General features: G+C 39.8%; 1 protein-coding gene and 1 long non-coding RNA gene across 3 annotated transcripts in view; one reads left to right on the top strand and one right to left on the bottom strand.

Annotated features, from left to right (window-relative positions):
* LOC103170001 overlaps positions 1–13,290 on the top strand; it is a 25,676-nt gene extending 12,386 nt beyond the window's left edge. Inside the window, exons 4-6 of the long non-coding RNA XR_485909.3 lie at positions 12,274–12,514; positions 12,607–12,643; positions 13,159–13,290. This is a non-coding gene — a long non-coding RNA (uncharacterized LOC103170001). The remainder of the gene's footprint in view (positions 1–12,273; positions 12,515–12,606; positions 12,644–13,158) is intronic.
* HPRT1 (hypoxanthine phosphoribosyltransferase 1) lies at positions 4,093–19,586 on the bottom strand. 2 transcript variants are annotated; one of them, XM_029066943.1, is made up of 9 exons: positions 19,104–19,145; positions 14,701–14,807; positions 13,616–13,799; positions 10,695–10,760; positions 9,394–9,411; positions 8,679–8,761; positions 6,085–6,131; positions 5,541–5,617; positions 4,093–4,941 (listed from the first exon to the last, which is right to left on the bottom strand). In XM_029066943.1, exons 1-9 carry the CDS (start codon positions 19,128–19,130, stop codon positions 4,894–4,896), a joined length of 657 nt encoding a protein of 218 aa, XP_028922776.1. In that variant the 5' UTR covers positions 19,131–19,145; the 3' UTR covers positions 4,093–4,893. The 2 variants fall into 2 exon arrangements, with proteins under 2 accessions (XP_028922776.1, NP_001229680.1); NM_001242751.1 differs by lacking the exon at positions 19,104–19,145 and adding an exon at positions 19,560–19,586 and having other exon boundaries at positions 4,098–4,941.

Raw genomic sequence — 19,586 nt, 5'->3', positions numbered from 1 at the left:
TCTTCTAACCCTCCCAAATGCTTAGAATAGTGTTCTATACACAATAGATGCTGAATAAATACTATTGGTTGTGGTCTAAGCCCTGTTGTGGTCCTAGTGCCCTTTTACAGCTCCAGCTTTTAGCTGGCCCACCCTAATCAAAGAATCCAGATGGGCTAACCTTAGCTGCCCAATCTGCCCCCAAAGCCTTTTGGGTGAAGCTAATGGCCTCCCTGAACTGGTGCTCCAGTTGTGACCTGAATCAACATCCTGATTTGAAAAAAAGGTGCCACAATAATAATAATTGTATTTGTTAAGTTCTTACTATGTGCCAAGCACTGTTAGACCAACATGAGACTCACAATCTACGAGGGAGGGAGAACAGGTATTTCATCTCCATTTTATAGGTGAGAAAACCAAGGCACAGAGAAGTTAATGACTTACCTAAAGTTGCACAGCAGGCGAGTGAAGGATTAGAACTCAGATCTCCTGACTCACAATCCTGTCCTCTTTCCAGTAGGCCATACTGTCCCAGTAGGCAATGCAGCTTCACATAGTAGGCTGTGTATTTTTTAAAAGACATTCTGGCCACAGGTGCAATTTGTGACCATTTCTGCCAGACAAACCACTTTGAATATAACTTTTCTTCTATCGGTCAGTCAAAACTTCTCTGCCTGCTCCAAATCCTCTTTGCCTACACCCATCCTTGCTTTTACTGGCCAGATTTGCATACACCTGAAACAACCTGATGTCCTATGTACGTTTTCTCTTTTTCCTCTTCATACAGCTTCTAAATACATTTTTCAATTCTCAAGTGCATTCAGTGAATATGTTCCAGATAGCATAATCCTACTTAATTTAAGGAGATAGTATGCGATGTTGCTGGATCCCAGGAGCTGTCTTCATAACAAGATTGAGTCCTTGATAGTCAAGTGATGCACTGGTGGATTAGGATAACAATTCTTAGAATATCTTCCCATAAAAGGAAAGAAACAATCCATTTCAACATTACCACTTTGCATGGAGAGCTCAACAAGTTACCTTCAGGTCTCTGAAAGGATACAACTATGTTGAATCCCCACTTCCACAGGTAATTTTTTTATATCCCAAAAGTGAGATGAGGTACCTCAGTAAAAACATAAAGGGGATTAAAGAGTACATTTATTATCTCCATTCACTTTATTCGGAAGTGCCCCCCAATCTTAAGAATGCAGAGATTTAAATCAATGCAAATAGCAAAAATTACTGCATAAAGCAGGAAAAAAAAGGGAAACGTGAGCAGATAATTTAATATACTTCATTTGGTCAATTCCTTGGGGGCTTTTAGCAGATTAAAAATTGAACTAGCAAAGCGGTTGGCTTCTAATGAGTGTGCAGCTGACAGCAATGTACATGATTAGACTGTAAGCCCGTCAAACGGCAGGGACTGTCTCTATCTGTTGCCGACTTGTTCATTCCAAGGGCTTAGTACAGTGCTCTGCACATAGTAAGTGCTCAATAAATACTATTGAATGAATAAAACCAAATAATTTAATACTAAAATGAAAATTTTTGACTAACTTCCGCTTGGTGTTTAAAAAAATATATTTTAAAAAGCAGAGGAGCAAATTAAAAGAATCCCAAAACACAATAATGGAATGAAAATTTTCTAAATACCAACCGATTTCACTGAAGCATCTTAACCAAATACCTGTTAAAGGACTTGTGAGATGATCCAACATAGTAATAGTTGTGGTATCTGTTAAACCCAATCTTTGCCAAACACAAAGGTAGACACAAGATAATCAGGGCCTCCAGTTTAAGTTGGAGAGAGAACAGGAACTGAATCCCCATTTTACAGATGAGGGAACTGACGCACAAGGAAGTTAAATGTCTTGCCCAAGGTCATACAGCAGGTATGTGGCAGAGTCGGAATTAGAACCCCGATCCTCTGACTCCCAGGCCTGTGTTCTTTCCACTGGACCACGCTGCTTTTCACCTAACACCTCCCCCAAAATTTGAAGGGGAAAAAAGGGTAAATACAGTCAACTATGAAAAACCATGTCTATTGAGAAAATAAATGAGAAGCAGCATGGCTCGGTGGAAGGAGCCCAGGCTTGGGAGTCAAAGGTCATGGGTTCTAATACAAGCTCTGCTGCTTGCCAGCTGTGTGACTTTGGGCAAGTTGCTTCACTTCTCTGTGCTTCAGTTCCCCCATCTGTAAAATGGGGATTAAAACTGTGAGCCCCGCATGGGACAACCCGATCACCTTGTATCCCCCCAGCGCTGAGAACAGTGCTTGGCACATAGTAAGCACTTAGCAAATACCATTATTATTATTATTAAATGCTCTTGAGAGTTGGGTAGTTTTGGCCATGTCATTTTCACCACCAAACCTAAGTCATTTTACAAATGGTATCAGCAGAGGGCGATATCTTCCATAAAATTCAAAAATGCTGAATAGTGGTGGGCCCTCAACAGCAATCAGTTTCTAATAAGAAAACATTGCTATTCTGGAGCGTAGTGGTACCACACAGATTAAATGCCAAGCCAATGAGTATAAATCCTTAATTCAGATGTAACATGACAATCATTGTGTAGTTTCAAATTATGAAGAACTTGTTTCTAGACTGTGAACCTTTTGTTGGGTAGGGATTGTCTCTTGCTGAATTGTACTTTCCAAGCGCTTAGTACAGTGCTCTGCACACAGTAAGTGCTCAGTAAATATGATTGAAGTCCCACATATTTACCTGGGACTACACTTTAGTTCAAAAACCTACCGTCTTTTACAAGGAACTGTGATTTGAATCCCTCACTTACAGGGCTAGAGTGATTGTAACAAGAAGTTTTTCTCATTCAAGGGTAAAATTTTAACACTGGATTTTACAAAGTCCTCGTGACCTCCTTAATTTGATCTCCAAATTTTTCAAGGCTTCTTTTACGATACCAATAACTGATCACACAAAGAGCGATATGTGTATATCGAGCAATTTGCCCAGACCAAATAGGTTTTCAAGATCTAGGCAAATTGCTCGATATACACATATTGCTCTTTGTAATTCCCACACCGAGGAAATTAGTGTAATGTAAACAAGACTCCTTTGGACTGGGCAGCATTACACAGTTCTAGAGCATGCACAGAATCCTCAGAATCAAAAATAGCAATACCTAGTACATGTATCAGGGATTGGCTTGGCTCCCTCTGGCATGAGTCCCAGGGAGGCAAACGCCTGGTCTAGTCCTATCAACAATCAGTTAGCAGCAGCTCAATCATCAAAGCAATTGTCATAGTGAAAAGTGGTGCCAAACTGGTTCAGTCCCAGTGGAGAGGGCTGTACTATTCAGAGTAGCCTCTCTGGATCCAGTAGAACTCGGGTCAACATCCCATCAGGTGGATTGGACGGATCTGTTAAATAGGTATTTAGCTTGAATTTTTTGAAATATAGATAATTGGAATGTTGAAGAGTTTTGATTTTTCACTTCTTATTTGACAATCCCCTCCCACGTCCAAACCTCACTTCTCTCGTATTTCCCAAGCTCTCCTTGGTGTTGGGAAATAGCTGTGTTTCTGGACTCATATTTAATGGTCAAAAATGTAATAATAATTAGGTGCTTACTGTGGTTCTCCTCTGTGCTTAATTGCTGGGGTAGATACACTTTTATCAGGTTGGACACAGTCCCTGTCCCACATGGGGCTCACGATCTAAGCACACCATTTGTTTAAAAATAGAGGCGAGGTTTCCATGTGTGCCTTGACCACTCCTTGCTTATACAACCAGCTCTTCTAAAACACAGGGAGTGTTCTTGCAAAAATCTGTTAAGAAAAACTCAGGCGGTACTTATGGTGCCTAATGCCACCCACAACCACTTCTTCCAACACAGCAGTCCTGTGTCCAAACAGGGTTGCACTGTGAGGCAGACATTTCTTCGCTTTCCTGTGTTCCAGCTGAAATGTGTAGTGAAGACATGCATTTGGACAGGACTGGATGTAATTAATAAATCAGTATAAATAGGGTTTAGAAAGCTTGCAAATAAGTTAAACATTAAGACAACTTTGAGAGAGATAAATAAAAAATAGCAAATAGAAAAGTGAATGAAGATAGCTGAATTTAGAGAAAAATGGCATCCACACAGTTTATTTTAAAGAGACAGCCTTTATTGTAACATTTTGCATTGTAAAGTTGTAAAAGTAAATGTAGTATTTCCAGGATACTGTATATTGGTTTTTGTTTAAAAGCAACTAGGGGACAGACAAACATTCAAATGGGTTGTTTGGTCCAAATGTTTATGTCTTTCATTTTTCCCAGATAAGAGGTAGAATGAATTGTTTTCCACACACTATTAGATTCCCTGCTAAAACAATGATAAAGCAATTCTAGGAGATTTGGTTATCAGAACATAATCAAACTCTTTGGATCTTGTAACAGGTCTCTAACAGATAATGTAACTGACTGCTCTTCTAGCTTTATAACACCTCTATAGTGTGACTGTCAATATCCAAATACTTCCATTTATTTCACTGAAATACAAAATTAAATTACCAATCTAAAAAATTAATATATTTTCATCTTAAAATGTCTCTTTCATTTATAATCTTTAACTGTTTTAATTCAGATTTGATGCAGATTAAGAAATTTACCATTCAGGAGTCAAATGATGATTTAAACACTAAAACCCATCCAGGGGTAGCTGATAGTCTTTAGGATCATAGTGCAAATAAAATGTAGAGTGCAGGATGTAGCAGTGGCCTGACATTTGTAAAATATAAAATTTGACAGGATTTTTATATTGTGCATGCAAAAACCTCTAACAAGCAAATGGTCATGACACTAGAACATTCTAGAATCTCAGCTGGTGTTTCAGACTTGAAGTTGATAAAAGGGAAGGACCCAGAAAGTTTCAAAACTCAACTGTTAGTGCAATGGAATTCCTCAATCAGGCTTTGTATTTCTCTTTCCCAGTCTCACTAATCACACAAATATGCTGGAAAGGAAAGCCCAAAAATTAACATTAGAAAACAAGGGATTTCTAATCAAAGTTGAAGAATAAAACCTTGTGTACAACATAAGTTTACATTTAAGTATTCTACTCTTCAGTGCTTTTCATGCAGCTATCCAAAGCTATTTGCCACTTGAAAACAGTGACTGAAGAATCTGAACAATAGTGAATGAAAATCCTTAAGCTAGAGCTTGGGCTGTCTTATTTAGGATCACATTAATTTTATGAATAACAGGAGGAGGAATAAGTTTCAAATACAATGTTTAAACTGTTCAAGACAGCAAAAAGTGCACTCCATTTATTTCAGTTCCATTCCCCCTGCCTATAAGCCCCTTATGGACAGGAAACATGTCTACCAATGCTGTGGTACTGTACTTTTCCAAGTGCTTAGTACAATTTTTGACACACAGTAAGCACTCAAAGATCACTGATTGAATGAACTGTTCTTGACTGCCTTTTATGGGGCTAATGAAGTCACTAGACTGGTGTACAAAATCTTCAGTTTGGATAACGGGAGGCTGAGAGAGAATTTTGTTCCCCTGCATTTTGCTTTTTAACCTTACAAAAAAAAAAGCACTACTTACATTCAAATCTCTGAAGTACTCGTTATAGTCAAGGGCATATCCAACAACAAATTTGTCTGGAATTTCAAAGCCAACAACTAAAATGAAATAATTAAAATCACTTAGACAAAGAGAGAAAGTTTATTTAAAAGTATCACATATTTCTAGCCAAAATGCCAGCTTGATATATTCCAAATATTATTCCTGCATTTTAAATAATAGTGGTTTTTATTATGTTGCATTATTAATGCTCACTAAATAATAATAATAATAATAATAATAATGTTGGTATTTGTTAAGTGCTTACTATGTGCAGAGCACTGTTCTAAGCGCTGGGGTAGACACAGGGGAATCAAGTTGTCCCACGTGGGGCTCACAGTCTTAATCCCCATTTTACAGATGAGGTAACTGAGGCACAGAGAAGTTAAGTGACTTGCCCACAGTCACACAGCTGACAAGTGGCAGAGCTGGGATTTGAACTCACGACCCCTGACTCCAAAGCCTGTGCTCTTTTCACTGAGCCACGCTGCCTCTAATACTTACATCTAATACTAATAATACTTACAATCAGGCCGATATCCTACACTTCGAGGTGTTCTTTTCACCAACAAGCTGTTAATTAAAAAAAACCACACACATAAGCAAATACAAAAGCCAAGGATACCATACAATGTAATGTCTATTATTAATAGCTGTGGAAACCGAAATTAAATATCCTAAATGGATTTCTCAAGCAAACACTTTTATCTTTGAGAAATTCTTATGAATTTCAGTCTTCACCATTATGAATACAATTTTTACACATGTAATATTTCTTGGAGGCATGATAAAGTGGGTAGTAAAGGCTCAAAGGCTCAATTCTCAATTGAGAGGCAACTGAATACTGGGTGGAATATGTTCTCTACCCCAAAAAGACATTTTTAAAAACAAAAAGTAAGTAGAACCAGCAGGAGAGTGCCATGTTTCTTAATATCCTGCTAATGAAGTCAAGATGGCTCAGAGGCTTCCAAAAGAGTTTATTACTTTAAAAATTCTTCTTTTTCAGTCCCCAACCTGGTTAAGCTTACTAACAAGACAATCCTGCCTGTCAATTAGTAGTATTTATTGAGCACTTGCTATGTGCAGAGCACCATAGTAGGCGCTTGGGAGACTACAATACCACAGAATCCCTGACCGTAATGAGCTTACCCCTTGTTCTGGCTACCACTCACCACCCCGGCCATCTTACCACTGCTCTGTCTTGATTCTGTTATCAAGGTTGGACATGCTACACTGAAATGTGGCTTGTCAGATACTTTGAAGTGGCTTAAAATAAAACATGGCAGAATCAGAAAATATGGGATTAATGGACAACTCTACAACTGGCTCACTTCAAGTTACTTTACAATTTTGGGCCTATTTTCCAGTCTATCAATGGTATTTATTGAGTGCCACGTCCTACCGCTGTCCTGGAATGCCCTCCCTCCTCACATCTGCCAAACCAACTCTCTTCCCCTCTTCAAAGCCCTACTGAGAGCTCACCTCCTCCAAGAGGCCTTCCCAGACTGAGCTACCCCTTTTTCCCTCTGCTCCCCTTCCACCTTCTGCTCCTCCCTCTCCCCCCCCCCTCAGCTGAGCCCCCTTTCCCTCTGCTCCTCCCCCCACAGGACAGTGCTCATTTGTATATATTACCCTATTTATTTTGTTAATGAGGTGTATATCCCCTTTATTCTATTTATCTCGATAATGTTGTCTTGTTTTTGTTTTGTTCTGCTGTCTCCCCCGTTTAGACTGTGAGTCCGTCATTGGGCAGGGATTGTCTCTATCTGTTGCCGAATTGTATATTCCAAGCGCTTAGTACAGTGCTCTGCACATAGCACTCAATAAATACTACTGAATAAATGAATGAATGAATGCAGAGCACTGTACTAAATACTTGGGAGAATACAGTGTTACCGAGTTGGTAAACGTGTTCCCTGCACACATAGAGTTTACAGTTAGAGGGTGAGAATTAGGGATGGTCAAAAACATTTACTATGCTAAATTACTCTGCTAAACATGAAAGTTGGGAAGGGAAGGGAGGAGGAGGTAAGGCACTGATCAGTCAAAATAATCAAGGGTACATGTGTGAACAAGAGTTCTAAGTACACCAAGCCTGCTCCCCCCCCCAAAAAAAAGCTCAAGTTTCTCTGGTAGCTCACCCCCTTTTCAGGATGAATTAGGGGAATTGAGGGAAAAGAAGAGGCCACATGGTAATTGGGATGCTGATGTATAAGGTGGTTCCTTGTGTCATTGTGGTTTATAGCCCCAAGCAGCTCCAGACCTACTCCAGACCCAGGAGGCGTCAGATGTTAATATGGCTTAGTTTGGCCAGCCTGCTCTAATGTGAGCAGAAAGGAGGAACGTTCAAATCCACCAAATCCCACATTATCAGAACTAGCATCACCCACTGAAACTTGAAAGAGGTATTGAAGGAATTCATCACCATAGGGTATTTGCTGAGACAAATGAGTCCCAGAAGGGTTTAGACAAATTCCTCAACATAAAGGGGGAAAAGTTAGAGTTTCAAAGCTTCACACCTCTTCCAAGAAGCCTTCCCTAAGCCCTCACTTCTCCTACTCCCTCTCCCTTTTCTATCATCTATGCATATGGATCCGTACCCCTTAAATATTTGACATTCACTCCACCTCAGCCCCACAGCACTTTTATTGTAACTATAACTTATTTCAATGACTTGTATCACCATTTAAACTTTAAGTTCCTTGTGGGCAGGGATTATGTTTACAAAGTCTGTTGTACTGTACTCTCCCAAGCCCTTAGTAGTGATCTACACCCAATAAACACTCAATAAATACCACTGATTGATAGGACATCTTTAATTATGAGGATAGAAGTCAAGGGCACTTATCACACTGATCCTCCACCTAAATTTTGATACCACTATGAGAGACAGAATAATGGAATGAATGGACTAGAATGGATTTTTTAGGTGCTTGAATAAACTCATATACAAATAGCATTTACTATTAAGTTTCTATTGATAAACTGCGCTTTGCAGAGAGAAAATGATTGACTAAGGAAAAATGTATTTCTAAAAAATCATATTTTAGAAAGCAATTAGATGACAGGAAAATACTTTTTCTTTTGTATTTAAAAGTATCTTGTAGCATGACTACATACCTGGCTACTTTTACCATTTTGGGATTATATTGCTTGACCAGAGAAAGTAAGGTTTTCATTGTTTTACCGGTGTCTATAATATCCTAATAAAGAAAAGAAAATACATTCAAATGGCAAAAGAAATTACAGAATTTCAGAGCCACCTTCAGAGAGACATAAATGTTACAGTGAAAAAATCAGATTAATTTTCAAGTCACTCAAATATAATATATGCCATTCAAAGCGATTAAACAGGAGACTACTATAAATTGAACCCACCAAAAGTATGTAAGTCACAACAAAAGCCTTCCTCAAAATCCAGCAATATCCCCAATTATCTTTCTTCAGAAATACTGCACAATACCTAGGGTCAAGCAAATTAGGGTCAAACTATCTTTCCTCAATTTCAAACACGATTTAATGTGGCAGTTAAACCATATCAACCTCTCCTCCTTGCAACTCTTGTGGGCTGGCTCTTCCAGTCACCTAACCTGATGCTTCCCCTGTGGCTACAACCACCCCCAAAATTGCTCCCTCTGCACCTCCCTGCTACTCCTGATCATTTGACAAAGCTTTAGACTGACTGTCATTATGAGTGCAAAGTATTAGGACCATTAATAACCAGGAGTTTATAGTTTACTGGAATCTATTTCTTTACCTACCTCATCTTGCAACAAGAGGCATACTAGATTATAAATCAGCAAGCAAATAATGTAAAAGGAAATGCAGAACTTACTTCAACAATCAAGACATTCTAGAAACAAAAAAAGTCACATTAGTTACATTACTTGGGAAAAGTATTACATAATTTAGGCAATTAAATATTCAAAATGTATAACTCTGATAAGAAATAGGTGAATTAACATGCTGAACACTTCCACTGTCCTAAAAATTGACCTTCATTTCCAGAATTCACTTACATTTTTAGACTAAGTAGATTAGTGTATTTTATTTTACCATTTAGTTACACTTTATTCTTGAGGAAATGAACTATATGGGCCATCCCTGTTTTGTTCAGTTTAGTTTCAACAGGAGGTCACTATTGAGGTAGTTCTTAGAATCACTAGCAAATTTAAGAATAGAATGCAATATTTTAAGATTACTGTTTTGCAAACATTTCTAAAGTGCTGGAAAGAACAAAGAAATATGAACAGAAACCACATGTAATTAGAAATAGAACTGTTTCATGGATATTCACTCGCTCAACCAATGCTTAGAAATATGGAAATAAAAATAAAAGAAGTCTGCTCATTTCTTTATGCTTCTTACAGATCATCCACTTAAAAATAATAATTCAGAATAGCTGGTGCTCCTGCTATACTCTTTCCAAACTGCTGCTCAGAGAAACAGCACAGCTCAGAAAGCTAAGGGACAGAGTGGGAATTTGGAAACTCTACATTTCTAATCCTCGCTCTGTTTGCTCCTCAACCTTCCAGTCTCTTTCTGTAGAATGGAGCCATACTATTTCTACTATGGTCGTGAGTGCAGTGTACTTCATTTTGGAGGCTCAATAAATACTGCTTACTTTTTAGAGCTGGTTGGAAAAATAAAAACAACTAATTTCAATGCACTTGTAGGTACTAGTGCTGCAAAATATTAAATTCTTTATAACTAGATGATCCCTAATATTTAGTGTGCATATACTGTTAGTTACTGAGTGTAAGTACAGGGAAGGGATCAGCATGAGTCTCAGAGAATGCTGGCACACCATTCCTCCCTGATCAGCATGTGTTTGGACAAATTCCAGGACTCTACCATCATTCTGAAGTCCTCTGCCACTCTCCCTTGCTTACCTGTGCCTAGGGACAACACAGAATCCCAGGGTCCTGGCAGTCCAGCCCAGGAGGTAGGCCAGCAACAGAAATATCAAGAACTCAGGAACTGGGGCAGATGGGATGTCTCTGTATGCTAACCTATAGCTGCCCACCTTGAAATGGTTTGGACTTTTGGCCCACAATTGCCCATAACCCCACCCAGAAAAAACAATGTTCATGCAGGGCACAGAGGTTTCATTTACTTAGACTTCATGATACATACCTTTCCGGTTAAGGTTGAGAGATCATCTCCACCGATTACTTTTATATCCCCCGTTGACTGGTCATTCTGAGAAAAAAAATATAAATATAGAAATTATCAGATGACAAAGCATTAGAAATGAATAGCTGTTTAACTCTAGACTGGATATGATGCTATAAGCCACAGAAAAGAACTATGTCATATTTGGGGGCAAATAGCTAGAAAATTTCAACAGAAGACTACAACAATGGATACTTAGTTAAAAGGTCATTATCTGGCCATCTTTCAATCAATCAACAGTATTCACTGAGTGCTTACAATGTGCAGAGCACTGTACTAAGCACTGGGGAGAGTACAAGATCCCAAGACACTCTATACTTTAAAAGGATCGTGAAGGTTGGAGGAACCTCCTCTCCAGAGAGGGAGACAGGATACCAGCAACCTCAAGCCCAAGTCCTTGCTGAGCCACAGAAGAACCACCCAGATCTCCACTACCACTACCCCTCATGCCTGCAATAGAGACTAGGAGTCAGCCCTGAGTTAAACACAGTCAGGTGAAGAGTGGGGCAAAAGTTAGTAACCAATTGTATTTATTCAGTGCTTATTGTGTGCAGAGCACTGTACTAAGCCCTTGGGAGACTACAATAGAATTGGCAGACACATTCCCTGCCCACAATGAGCTTAAAATTTGGGGTGGGATGGGGGAAATGAGAGGCATTAACATTAATAAATAACATTAATAAATGTTACATATATGCTCAGTAGGACTGTGGGGTTTAGGGTGGGGGAATATCAAGTGCTTACAGGGTACAGATCCTAAATCTAGATGTAATCCAAGAGTTATCTAATCTTCTTAATCTTGGAAGCTGGTTTGGTTTTAGCCCAGACCCAGAGGTTCCAGCCTGAAACTCCCTGGCCCTTGGGAAATGGTATACATTTCCCAGTATCTCTTTGCTCCCATTTTTCTGCAATTGCATGGAATCCTAGCAGAAATACAGAAGTGGCTGTTTCAATTAGAAATTAATGAAGCTACTTAATAAGGAATTTTTGACGGTGGCCTCGAGGTTTGGAAAGAGAACTGCCGTTGAAGGCTGTATATGGAATGGAAAAAAAATATTGAAGAACACAGTGGATTTCTGCTGCAATTTCAGAAATTTGCAAATCTCCATTTACTTGTACACATTTCTATTTTTTCAACTAAAACTGAAGAACAATGTGCTAAAACTCCAAAGGCTAGCTGCCAATTTTGAAGAGTAATACCCACAGCTCTAAGGTTGAGATATTGGGTGTTGGGAACCACCCAGTTGATAAGCGAACTGGACAAGTGGGTTAGCATGACTTCTTAAATCCCTATATGATTGCTTAAATCACATGAGATGTAACTCAGAGGATTCATTATATCATCAAATGTTCAAGTGTTTCCAACTTTGGCAAAACATTGCATTTTCACCAGTTCTTTTAATTTTTGCATCCAGGTCTAATGGAAATTAAATAATTACATATCATAGTGCAGTAAATAGTGTTTGTTTAAGAACTTGATGTGTTTACATGTCTTGTATCCCTTAATATATTTCTCCATTTTCATATTGTTTGTTCACAGTTGTAACCTCTGTTCAAATGGCCTGGGTTGGAGAAGAATCAGCTTTCTACCTGTGGGTTTGAGTGGTACAATACACCCACATTTAGTGGTGTAGGACTCACCCTGCATATGGATTCTGAAAACTGGCCCATCTTCCTTGAGGAACTACCAGAGACAAGTTCTGGTTTGATTCGCCCAGCCCTGCTCCTATCCCATGCTGGACCACCACACCCTCTGAAAATATGGGGCCCTGCAATTCTAGGTATGATCTTACGGAGGATTTCATGGAGTTTGTCAATAGAGTTGAATACAGTGTCATGATCTCTACTTTCTACTCTCATGATCTGGTTTCAGCCCGAAGGAGACCCGAGGGATAAATCAACTCACCATGGTAAGGAAGCACAGGAATATAATGATTTTTTTCTTTGCATGTCAAAGCAAAATTTAGTAACTCTTGAAGAGTTCTTAATAAATAGGGCAGGTGGCTGTTTTGTACTTAATTTTTCTGAAACCAAATTTCTTTCAGCAAGTCAACCTCAGTGTACAGATTTATTTCATCCTCCTATCATTAACATCTCAATACTGGAGCTATTTTAATAGATGTTTCATGATTGATTGTAATCTTATTAAATTTACAAATTGTAAAGTTCTACTGATTTTCTGTGTGCACACTAGACGGGTATTCTTCCCTACTCAAAAATAGCTTAGGCATTAACTGGAGTAGGAAAATCCTCTGATAGTGTATACTAATACCCTGAAAAAATATTTTAAATGTTAACTTTTCTCGAGAGAATCTGACAGGCAATCCAAACAAGTTTTTTTTCCCCTTAATCTAAAAAATGTCATCAATGAGCTGGGGAAATGTCTCTAAGTATTAACGGCAGCCTATTTTTCTTGTTCTTTCAGAAAATTTCAACTTTTTCTGCCACTTAATTTTATGCAAAGAATGCCTCAATTTCCTAGAAACTCAACTATATAAACATTATAAAATAATCTATTTTCCTTGTGTTTTTAATTTTAAAAATTAAATAAAGCTACATTTTTGACAAAATGTATATAACTGGTGTGTATAAATCACCTTTTAAGGTATAACAAGGTAAAATATTTAAGGGTAAGAAACAAGGTTTTTCAAAATACCCGTCCTTCATCCAAAGTGCTCTTGCAGCCAGGAAGGACTTTAAAGAGAAATATTTTAAGCCTTTCTAGCTTACTACTTTTGCTCTGACAAGAGAGTCTACCCCCAATTTTCCAGAAGCATGACTTAAATGTCTGAGAACCACAGCATAAAATTTCAGCAGACTTTCAAAGAAAATGGGCTTGTAGTTTCAATGTAAAACCAAATGGCAATGCCAAACATACTTACACAATAGCTCTTCAACCTAATGAAGTCTACAGTCATGGGAATAGATTTATCACTATTTCTGTTCAGTGCCTTTATGTAATCAAGCAAATCAGCAAAGAATTTATAGCCACCCTTCAATACACAGAGGGCTACAATATGGTGGCCTCCCATCTCCTTCATAACATCTCGAGCCAATCGTTCTGTCCTACAGAGAGAAAAATGAAATTAAAATGCTCTCATATTTAAACTATTTTACAAACATTTCTTAAGCATTCCCTCCTGCAAAGAATTAAAGGATTTTCATATTCTATTTACTTAAAATGAGAGACACTTTTTGAAATATGGGATTTAATAGCACCTGGGTCTTGCAATCTCTTTTAAAAAAAAGAAGTCTGAGTGGGTATAACAGGAGAAAACTAGCTCTTTCTTCTTGGCAGTCTCATCCCATTTCCCCCTTTGTTCAGAGAGGAGAGAAAAGAAAGGGACTTGGATTTGATGATTTACCATCACATCCCCAATTTCCTTAATGCCATCTCCTTTAGGTTACGACTGAACCACGACTTACAGCCAGGACCGGTTTCAGGCATTTGGCTACCCTTAGGAAAACATTTGCCACCCGGTTCCATGCCGGGTAGCATAATTACATCACAATGGGTGCGGGTGCATATTACATCCCATTTTTAAACTCCAATATCTAGTATGTGTCACTGGGGCGACCCCTGAATCTTCCCTCCGTTGCTCCACAGCTAATGTGTTCCTCTCCCAGACTCCTGTTCAAAGAGGTGCCATTTCCGATGAGCAGACATATAGCCCATCCTGCCATGCTGCCACCCCATTTGATGTTGTGCCCTGACGTGACTGCTTCACTCACATACCACCTATAGCTGCCCCTGCCTGTAATGAGAATTGTGTGATTTTTCTGCTGAGGAGAGTTTAAACACAGGCTACATCTAATGACCAACAACATTTCTAACGATAAAACAGCGTGCAACATTTGTTTTACAATAGCAACCAAAATATCAACAACTGAAGAAATCTGTATTAAAAATGCAAAAGCCCCACATTTTTATGAAATCAACTTTCAGAGATTTTAAATTGCCACTAACCTGTCCATGATAAGTCCATGAGGAATGAAAACTTTTTCCAAATCTTCAGCATAATGTTTAGGAATGCAAAATAAATCTAAGTCATAACCAGCTTCATCATCTCCAATCTGAAAAGGGAATTTAGAAGATTAGAATGGGAATAATTCAAGCTACATATAAAGGGGCAATTTCAAGAGGTACAAAATTCCCTATTGGTAACTTGGAAAAGTTCTGGTATAAAGTACAAAGGCTGCAACAAGAGAAGTAACATAGGTAAGTAATGTTATTTGCTATTGCCACCAGACTAATCATCTTTACACTTGTCAATTTTATAAAGGACAATTTATGTATATCCTTGGAAGTTAATGATCATATCTTTGAACTGAAACTATATACAATGGCTACTGCAATGGCAATGCATACTCGTCTACTCCAATATTAAGCAACAGTAATAAAGATAACCCCACTCCAAGTCTCCTCAGAAGTTTAACAATCCTTGGGTATTTAAATACCTCTGCTACAAAGAATCACTATTTTCTTAATCCTCTTGACAACTAGATTGCAATTTATTTTATACAGTCCCAAAGTTAATTTCTAATAACAACAACAACTATCGTATTTGTTAAACATTTACTGTGGGCCAGGCACTGAACTAATTGCTGGATTAGATAGAAGATCATGCAGCCCAGACATAGACTGTCCCACATGGAATTTACAGTCTGTGTAGGAGGAAGAACAGCTATTGAATTCCCATTTTACAGATGAGGAAACTGAAGCTTAGAGACGGTAAATGAATTGCCCAAGGTCATACAACAGGCAAGTGGAAGACCTAGGATTAGAACCCAGGTCCACTTGCCAGGTCCCAAGCCCATGCTCTTCCTTCTAGGCCACATTACTTGTCTGATATTACCTGCTCCAAATTCTAAACCAAACACTTAACACAAAGGCTTTGTTTTGTTGTTTTGTCTAGTTTTACAAAGACTTAAAACATCAGAACATCCTAGAACCCACTTCCAAAAACATAAACTAGAAAATGGAACCAAGATAATTACACATACACTGTGCATTTGAAAATAAGTGGATATTTGCTTTGTAGAAATTTTTCCAACATAAAAATTAATGTCCAATTGTTTTTAATATTGTTTGCCTAAAATTAAGATTCTCAGTGCCTGCACTCACATATATCAATCATATTTATTGAGCGCTTACGGTGTGCAGGGCACTATAAGTGCTTGGGAGAGTACAACATAACAGACACATTCCCTGCCCTCAATGAGCTTACAATCTAGAGAGGGGAGTTTGCAGTTTAGCAATCAAAATTCATCTTGGAACTCTAAATGTTAGAGAATTTGATAAACACCTTGCTTAATCAATCATATTTATTGAGCATTCACCACCTCCATGTGCCAGGGCAGAGCCTGACGGGTATCACCTGCTGCCCTCACACTGCCTGGCACTTGTGAGCCTCTGCATCCTGACTCACCAGCCAATTTAAAGATGCTCCATTCTGAGTTGGGGGCTCCAGGGATTTGTGAGCCCCATATGGGACAAGGACTGTGCCCAACCTGATTAATTTATCCACCCCAGCCCTTAGATCGTTTCTTGGCACAAGTACCATAATTATTATTACTATTATTATTACTGTGTGCAGTGCACTCTAAGGGCTTGGGAAACTACAATATAGCACAATTGGAAGGTACTGTCTCTGTCCATAAGGAGAAGCTCAAATCTTGTTTTGGATGATTTGGGGCATCATAAACTCTCATCTGGATTAATGATATTAAAATACTATTTTTATCTCAAAATATTAAACATATAATTTACTATTTAAAATCTTAAGTTTTAATCCTGTTAACAAACAAGGACCAGGTTAAAAAAACCCTAACATCAAATTAAATAAAAAACACATTCAGTAGTCATATTGGTCTTGCATCAACTCCTATATTTTCACCCATTAATTTTATCTTAATAACATATTAATGATTTAATTTCATAGGTAGGAATTTATTTATGGTATCTCAAGAGTTTACTATGTGCCAGGCACTGTACTAAGCTCTGAGTAAATACAAGATAATCAGGTTGGACACAGTCCATGTCCCACATAGGCCTCAGTCCTAATCCCCATTTTAGAGATGAAATTGGCCAAGGTCACACAACAGACCTGTGGCGGAACCAGGAGTGGAAACAATATCCTTCTGATTCCCAAGGCCCACGTTCTATCCTATAGGCCACATCACCAGTAGATCATCTGACAGTACCATATCTGGTAAATCCTTAGAACTTATTAAGTGCTGTGCAATACATTGCATCAACCAAAAGTAGTATTTATTGAGCACTTACTGTGTGCAGACCACTGTACTAACCGCTTGGGAGTGTACAATATAACAGAGTATATTAGAAGTGGCATGACCTATTGGAAAAAGCATTGACCTAGGAATTTAAAGGACATGGGTTCTCATCCTGGCTCTGCCACTTGTCTACTGTGTGATCTTGGGCCAGTCAATTCACTTCTCTGTGCCTCAGGTACCTCAACAAATGGGGATTAAGATTGTGAGCCCTATATGGGAGAGGGATGGTGTCCAACCTAATCAACTTGCACCTACCCCAGCACTTAGTATAGTGGCTGGCACACAGTAAGTGCTTAACAAATACCATAAACAAAGCACAGTGGGTTGACACATAGAGCAAACTTTAGTTAGTGCATGCACATTCCATTCCAGCTTGGGCAGTGGCTAGCGAGTGGAAGGCAATCTGCGACAAGTCAAAACTCAACTGTGCTGGGCAGCAGCAGCATGGGAGAGAGTCGAGGGCGGAGACTCAAGTTGACTGCATGGCAGGAGGCAATGGTATATCACTTCCCTATTTTTACCAAGAAAATTCTTTGGATACACTACCAGAACGACTGCAGGTGGAAGTGGGTTGTTGTGGGAGAGATGTGTCCATGGAGTCGCTATGGGTTTGAGATGACTCGAGAGCGTAGGACATGGCAAGAGAGCCCCATAAGTACATAACCCTAAGTACAATTGTAATTCTAAATATAAATTAGGCTATCAGTAATTTTAATAATAACAATAGTTGTATCTGTTAAGTACTTACTATGTGCCAGACACTATGCTCAGGGCTGGGGTTGATGGAAGATACTCAGATGGGACACAGTTCCCTGCCCCACCAGGGGCTCACAATGTAAGAGGGAAAGGATATTTTAAAGATGAGGAAACTGAGTCAGAGGATAGTTAAATGATGAAAATGGCATTTTAATTTCTTCAAAATAGGCTGAAATTCTCATTTAACTGTTTTTGAAGAGTGAAGAAATCTATGTAAAAGGAACCACTAGACCTGTGACTCCTGTCTTTTGCGGATGTTTACACAATTAGTAGTAATTGCATTAAGCCCTTGTGTACAGATTACAGACCAGAAATCCGTTTTTATCTGTCTCTGTAGGCCATGGCTTTTCTTCTAGAAATGCTGCCTCCTATATGCAAAATTAAAGAATCTCTCTCTTCTGAGTGCAAGCTTTTTCTCCCTCCTGTTGGGCTGGTTTTCCGCAATGCTTCTGCCCTCTCCGACAGGCCTACGTCTGGCTTGTCTGCGATACAGTATTTAGCCAGAAAACAAAACAATTTCCCAAAACGCCCAATGACTAAACCTAATAGCTGCCAAGAGTGTATCTGTGGGCCCGAGGCAATAGAGACTGAATGCTATGCTGCACACTCAGTATGTGTTCCCCAGATCGATATTTGAGCACCTCTAGTAATGTGAAAAAAATATAACATCGGTACCACCCTCTTCATATCCAAATTTATGTTAACGGTAGTCCTCCGTTGTATTGTAAACTCTCTGAGGGCGGCTAAACTGTCTATTGATTCCACTATTCTTTCCCACGCGCTGAGTGTGATGCTCAGCAAAAACTGTAGAATGACTGAACTACTGATGCGCTAATGTACGTGCCCAACATCAGTAAGGCTCACTGAACCCTAAAACTAGTGATAAACCACGAGTGATAATAATAATGGTGGTATTTGTTAAGCGCTTACTAGGTGCAAAGCACTGTCCTAAGCGCTGGGGGGATACAAGGTGATCAGGCTGTCCCACGTGGGGCTCACAGTTTTAATCCCCACTTTACAGATGAGGTAACTGAGGCACCGAGAAGTGAAGTGACTTGCCCACAGTCACACAGCTGGCAAGGGGCGGAGGCGGGATTAGAACCCATGACCTCTGACTCTCAAGCTCTTTCCCCTGAGCCCCGCTGCTTCTCTAGTGCGTGCCTCCAGAGCCGAAGCACGATGGAAGATTCTGGGCTGCATTCTTTAATCCTGGGGATATAAACCTTGAGTACATTACTCCTAACCGACTGGCGTGACTCTTTTCCAACTGTTGGCCAGCCGCCCACCACAACACCCCCACCACGCTCGGAGGGTTCATACGGTCGATAGATGGACGAAAAAGGTCATCGCCAATTCGGCTTCCAGCGGCCCCGGCTATTGAGGAGGGGTGGGGGGAATTAAAGCGTTTAAAGCGAAAAACGCCTCGTTTTGCCCCAAGTCGACCGCTCCCCTCCTGCCGCCATAGGGCAGGGCCCCCAAGGGCGTCAGGGGCGGATTTAGGGAGGGGATTTTGTGGGTTTTGTGGGCCCGAATTCCACGCGAGCCCGGAGGCTTCACGATGGGCCCCAGGCCTCTCCTCAGGCCACCAGGTCTACCTGCCCCTCCTCAACCGACGCTTCCACCTGTTGGAGCCGGCGGGATTCCCGGCCATCACCTTGCCCGCCTCCCCCACACCGGGGGAGTTCCCCCTCCTCATCCCCCGCTCCGCCCGAGAGCCTTCCCCCGAGGCCTCTCTGCCCGGACCCGCCGAGCGACGCCCGACTGGTCCTTACTCACCACGATGCTGGGGCTGAGGGCCGCCAT

This window comes from Ornithorhynchus anatinus, chromosome 6, assembly GCF_004115215.2.
Source record: "Ornithorhynchus anatinus isolate Pmale09 chromosome 6, mOrnAna1.pri.v4, whole genome shotgun sequence".
Taxonomy (NCBI): Eukaryota; Metazoa; Chordata; class Mammalia; order Monotremata; family Ornithorhynchidae; genus Ornithorhynchus; species Ornithorhynchus anatinus.
Note: the sequence above shows the minus strand (reverse complement) of the source record. Positions and strands in the feature narration are given on the sequence as shown.

Bases quoted from the DNA above. Each gene is read 5' to 3' on its own strand.
- HPRT1 (NM_001242751.1), bottom strand. From the start codon at position 19,586: ATGGCGGCCCTCAGCCCCAGCATCGTG. The intron at 10,761-13,615 runs GTAAGTATGTTT...TTTTTTTCTCAG, and splicing joins TTAGGTTGAAGAGCTATTGT to AATGACCAGTCAACGGGGGA. The intron at 4,942-5,540 runs GTAAGTAGTGCT...TTTCCTTTCCAG, and splicing joins AGTACTTCAGAGATTTGAAT to CATATTTGTGTGATTAGTGA.